Source organism: Monopterus albus, unplaced genomic scaffold (genome assembly GCF_001952655.1).
Source record: "Monopterus albus unplaced genomic scaffold, M_albus_1.0 scaffold218.1, whole genome shotgun sequence".
NCBI lineage: Eukaryota > Metazoa > Chordata > Actinopteri > Synbranchiformes > Synbranchidae > Monopterus > Monopterus albus.
In genome coordinates this window covers 291,135-296,887 of record NW_018128098.1, presented here as the reverse complement: position 1 = coordinate 296,887, position 5,753 = coordinate 291,135, and the positions used below count along the sequence as shown (strand labels likewise).

Here is a 5,753-nt window from a genome sequence, read left to right as displayed (position 1 = left end):
AGGATCCCCAAATGCAGGTGTGAAAAACTTGTTGCATCATTCCCAAAAAGACTCATGGCTGTATTAGCTCAAAAGGGTGCTTCTACTAAATACTGAGCAAAGGGTCTGAATACTTATGACCATGTGATATTTCAGTTTTTCTTTTTTAATAAATCTGCAAAAATGTCAAATTCTGTGTTTTTCTGTCAATATGGGGTGCTGTGTGTACATTAATGAGGAAAAAAATGAACTTAAATGATTTTAGCATATGGCTGCAATATAACAAAGAGTGAAAAATTTAAGGGGGTCTGAATACTTTCCGTACCCACTGTATCTTTAACTTAAATCCAAAGTCTATGTGAAGACAAATAATGGATCAATTCAAAAATGAAAATTTGAAAAGTGATTAAAATAGGACTGAGACATGTTCAAAAACAATATAGTTTCTTTGTGATTATTTTATTTGAAATATTCAATATATAGCATAAAGTTTTAGTATTTTTAGTTTGTGATTAAAGCATGTTGAATTTTAAACCAGATTACACTCAGTCATTTTTTTCCAACATGTTGAAATGTAATGGACACTGCAAAGCTTTGAAAAATAACTTTACAAGGAGAATGTGAAATACAGTACAGCAAGGTTCAAACACAAGAACAAGTGAGGTGAGTCTCAGACTGAGCCACAAACGATGTTATCATCACATCTAAATATGCTGTTTTCAATATGCTTGTAAAACATTAAGTTACTCTAAACCGTATTAGAAATACGGTCGTTACTGACACTGGACCCTTGATGATGTGCCAAAGCTGAAGAGCAACTACAATGTGACACAGCTACATCAAGTGGGCATGTGGGGCCACAAGTCTCTAATGACAAGTACATACTGTACATGCCCATACAATACAAAATGTTTTTCATAATGAGTCAGAAAAAAGGCACATGCAGTGTTTGGCTGGCTGGCTGGCTGAGCATTCATCTTCGTTCTCTTCACTTGTTCTTGGCAGCCAGGGGTTTGCGGCTTATCTTCTTACTTTTATCACTGCTCTTCTTTGGAGGTTCTGGGTTGGCCTGCATGTGTCTGCCATAGAGGTATTTATAGGTCTCCGAGCGAACATACTCAAAAACATGGGAGACACCCAGCTGGAACTGGTCTGCGATGGGAGTGACCCAGGGATTATTCTCTGCTTTAAACACCTGTTTAGGACCAGTCAGATCCAAATTTCCAAGCTCAGGGGGCAGGACCGTCAGTCTGTTGCCCTGGATGTGGAGCTCTTTCAGCTGAGACAAGTCTCCGATCTCCTTAGGCAGCGAGATCAGATCATTATCCCTCAGACTTAATATCTGCAACTTGGTCAGCTTCCCGATGTCAGCAGGCAGGTCCTCGAAGTCGTTATCACTGAGATAGAGAGCACGAAGAGTGGTAAGGTAGAAGAAGTTTCCGGGTAGGGAATTCTGGTTCAGGTTGTTGTAGGTGAGGTCCAGTACTTCCAGAGCTGGCAACGAACCAAATCCTCTGGGCAAGCTGTTCAGACGGTTCATACCGAGGTTGAGGTGTTTCAGCTTCTGAAGAGTGCTGATCTGCGTAGGTAACTCTTCAATCTGGTTGTTAAACATGTTGAGAACCTCGAGGTTCTTCAGCTCAGAGATGTTAGCAGGCACCACCGACAGCTTGTTATGGCTGAGGACCAGCTGAGTAATGTTAGACAAAGTGAACAGTCCTGAGATGTCCAGCATATTCGAAATGCCTCTGTCGCACATATCCACCTCTGGAAGGTTCTTGTCTCGAGTCTCTTCGACTATCTTCTTCAAAGACTTGGACATTTTTCTCAAAATGTGTTTGAAAAAGCAGAACGAAAAAGACAAACGTTAGCCTTTTAACTTCGAGACAGACAGATAGAGGAATTTGCTTCAAGGCCACGCCCTACCGGAAACCATTACACATTTTATTTTTGAGGCGTGGACGTCGCAGTATTAATACGTCACGGCGTTTGGTCATGACGTTTTTAGAGAGCGGCACCGTTTCAGACTGGAATGGGAGCTGGCGGATTTTCTTATATTTTCATAGTTTGAATGGCGCCGAAACAGGACCCGAAACCCAAATTTCAAGAAGGTAATAAGCCGTCTGTTTTTTGTTTTGCTAGACCCGTGGCGTTGGCTGCTGCTGGAGCTATTGGAAAGGTCTATAATGTTAGCTAGCTACTGACCGAAACAAACGCTGCCGCCGTCCAACAGCTAGTTAACGGTATTAGCAGTGAATATATATATAACACGTCTTTGTCATTTTATTCGTAACTTTAGTTACATATACAATATTTTTCTTTACAACGTAGTCTAGCGTTAGCAGGAGCACACTGGAAGAGGCCATGATGTGAATTTCAGCTAGTTAAAAGCGGTAGCTTCCTTCGTACATTGTTAGCTCTTTATTGATTTCATGCTGTTAGCTGAGTGCTAGCTAACCCGCTGTATAGCGAATTGCTGTTGTCTTACACCAGGATTTCTGCTGCTCTATAAAACATTCTCATTGCATTGCGTATCGTTTCTACTTTACTTCACTTACTTGACCACTACTCTGCTCAGGTGAAAGAGTGCTGTGTTTTCATGGGCCATTACTCTATGAAGCTAAGGTAGGCTGCCTTCATGATGCCGTCTCTCTGATCACGTCAGCCTCTTTGTGCCTGGAATTTGTTCTGACGCCGAATCGTGTCTCTCTTGCAGTGTGTTAAGATAAACATCAAGGACAAACAAATTAAATACTTCATTCATTACAGTGGGTGGAATAAGAAGTAAGTTGTTTTTTTTTGCTCAAATAAGAGAAGTCTTAAGGATTTGGACAGCGAAGATTATGCAAGTGCTTTTTTTTTACACATTTTATTGGTGCTTTGTCTTCCAGCTGGGACGAATGGGTTCCTGAGAGCAGAGTACTTAAGTATGTGGACAGTAATCTGCAGAAACAGAAAGAGCTTCAGAGGGCCAATCATTCAGTCCATTCTGTTATTTTAATCAGGTTTTTTTTTTGTTTTTGTTTTTTTGTTCTGTGTTCTTTTTCTGTTTTTGTTTTTTAACCAGCTTTTCTACTATTCCTGTTAATTCCTGTTTATTATCAGGGAGAGCAAAGTAAGGTAAAATATTGTTATCCTCCAGTATCAGCAGGACATGGCATAATATTTAAATATTCAGAAGATCTGCTCGCTTATAATAGACTGGTACACATAGAATACTGCATTATATATGGATGCACTGAAACCGCTATAGGAACAAAACATAATTGCCTATATATAGAAGAGGTTTGCAAAATATTCAGCTCCAGTGCGTTCTGTGTCCTGACATCCCTAAAACAGTTCAGCTGACTTTAACATGAAATATGTATTCTGATATAATGAACCTGTTTTTTCTTAATTCAGAGACCATTATGTAGAAGGAAGAATGAGGGGTGCCGTGCCAAATAAGAAGATACCTGCTGCATCGCAGAAAAATGATGTGTGAGTGTAGCTGTCACCTGCTGTGATGTTGCCTGCTAGTGTTTTTAGAGATTTTATACCTGGTATTGGTTTTTATTATTGTTTTAATGCCTGTAAATGGTTTGTTTCACTTGTAGGAAGACTAAAAAGAACAAGCAAAAGAGTAAGTATATCATACAGTACACAGTTGCCACTCTTTAAATCCATTAACATAAAGCCTCCAAAATATCATTCAGCAGGTTTTTGCACAAACATGATCCCATCATCATTACAATAGAAGCAGTAAAATATCAGGGATGTATAATGGTACCTAAAATGTGCAGGGTGTTGCAATAATTTAGCTTTTGTTTTCTTTATATATTAAATAAGAGTGGAGTGTTTCTGTCCACGCAGCTCCTGGAGTAGGGGAAGGGACAAGTTCAGGAGGAGACCCAACCCACCCTCCTCGAAAGAAGAGGGCACGTGTTGACCCAACTGTTGAAAGTGTAAGTTCCTAAATTTGCAAAATTGCTTTTAGTAATGATGTTTCTGGGTTTTGGGTTCTTTAATTTTCAAGTTAATGTTAAATAATATTGAGCTGAAGTAACTGAATAAGAAGTTTAATTTTGTGTAGCTGCAGAAAAAGTCAGATTTCTAAAATGTTTCCAAGGTAAAGTACTTCATCTCATGGTTTATTTCTGTTATTTGTTCAGGAGGAAACTTTCATCAACCAAGTGGAAGTTAAAGTAAAAATTCCAGAGGAGCTGAAACCTTGGCTGGTGGATGACTGGGACCTGATTACGCGGCAAAAACAAGTTAGTGTCCAGAGAATTTAAAGTCTAATTGTAACCATTTTCAAAGTATTTCAGTTAATAATATGGTCACATCATGTTTCCTTTTTGTCTTTAGCTCTTCCACCTACCTGCCAAAAAGAATGTTGATGCAATTCTTGAAGATTATGCAAATTATAAGAAATCAAGAGGAAACTCTGACAGCAAGTAAATATACACAATGTTGCCTGTCTTGTTGTTGCACTGTTATACAGGCAATCCAGATCATGATTCCTTGTGTATCCATTTTGAAGCTCTGTGCCGTGCATGGGGATATAACTTTCTTTTCTCCTCACTGTTCAGGGGGTTTGCTGTGAACGAGGTGGTTGCTGGTATCCGGGAATATTTCAATGTCATGCTTGGGACACAACTTCTCTACAAATTTGAAAGGCCACAGTACGCGGACATCCTGGCCAACCACCCAGATACAACTATGTCTCAGATCTATGGCGCTCCTCACCTACTCAGACTCTTTGGTACAAATAATTATACATGTCATACTGCTGTAGCATTTGTTATAGAGTATATTGGTTTTAACGTGGCAGCAGTTAAATCATCTGGAGCATCCAAGAGAAGACGGATGTTAAGTAATCTCAGTCATATATCAGAATTTGGTATTGTATTTTTTCACATCCATTTAAGTGTCAGGTGAAACGGTAGGTATAAAGTTACAGCACATATCTGAGATGTTTTGGAAATGGTAATGTCATTTCATTTTTAAGTGTTGCCCTCGGTGGATATCCTGGTTACATTTCTAAAAAAGAAATCATTCTAATTTTAAAAGAAAAACTTTTGTTTTCAGCATTTAAAATTGTAGCCCTCTATTATCCTTTTGCCACATCAACTCAAACTGCACACAGACATTAGAAATGTGCGCAAAGTTAGTTTTAACTGCATTTTGCACAAAGGAGTATTCATGTGACTGACTTGTTCTTCCCTGCTTGTTGCCTGCTTGAAATCAGTGTAGAGCTATCATAAGTGAAGACGAGGTCAGTGGTCACGTGGACTGTAAGGTTCTGTCTTTGTTTGGTTTTGAAAGTGAGAATCGGAGCCATGCTGGCATACACTCCCCTCGATGAGAAGAGCCTTGCACTGCTGCTCAGTTATCTGCAAGACTTCCTCAAGTGAGTATTCAAGACTTGACAAAGCTTTTACAAAAGAGCCACTGGTAGCAGAAATTAATAAAATGTTACCCCATTCCAGGTATCTTGTAAAGAACTCTGCGGCACTTTTCAATGCAAGTGACTATGAAGTGGCCCCTCCCGAGTATCATCGCAAAGCAGTTTAAGGTTGTTTTTTTTTATTTTTTTTATTTTAGCAGCCCTTGTCTTGAAGTTTGGAGATAATGTTCTTACCCATTGAAAGGGTGGGATTCACGAAAACCCTTTGGAGAATGGATTGTGCAAGGTCTGTCGAATTATTTAGGAAGAATAAGAACTAGATGTCGCACTAATCCCTGGACAAATGTACTTTTCTTTCACGTGGAAAGCTGCAGAGTACACTCTT

At 39.3% G+C, this 5,753-nt stretch overlaps 2 protein-coding genes across 3 annotated transcripts; one reads left to right on the top strand and one right to left on the bottom strand.

The window, feature by feature from the left end:
* Positions 1 to 412: 412 nt before the first annotated feature.
* On the bottom strand, positions 413 to 1,908 carry LOC109971274 (ras suppressor protein 1). Its single transcript, XM_020619412.1, has one exon. It carries the CDS (start codon positions 1,799 to 1,801, stop codon positions 968 to 970), a length of 834 nt encoding a protein of 277 aa, XP_020475068.1. The 5' UTR covers positions 1,802 to 1,908; the 3' UTR covers positions 413 to 967.
* On the top strand, positions 1,298 to 5,747 carry morf4l1 (mortality factor 4 like 1). Of its 2 annotated transcripts, none has more exons than XM_020619411.1 (12): positions 1,298 to 1,353; positions 2,558 to 2,604; positions 2,696 to 2,763; positions 2,871 to 2,957; positions 3,382 to 3,459; positions 3,576 to 3,601; positions 3,832 to 3,923; positions 4,131 to 4,232; positions 4,327 to 4,415; positions 4,551 to 4,723; positions 5,287 to 5,371; positions 5,451 to 5,747. In XM_020619411.1, the coding sequence occupies exons 1-12, from the start codon at positions 1,344 to 1,346 to the stop codon at positions 5,533 to 5,535; spliced, it is 942 nt and encodes a 313-aa protein (XP_020475067.1). In that variant the 5' UTR covers positions 1,298 to 1,343; the 3' UTR covers positions 5,536 to 5,747. The 2 variants fall into 2 exon arrangements, with proteins under 2 accessions (XP_020475067.1, XP_020475066.1); XM_020619410.1 differs by lacking the exon at positions 1,298 to 1,353 and adding an exon at positions 1,965 to 2,090.
* Positions 5,748 to 5,753: the final 6 nt, after the last annotated feature.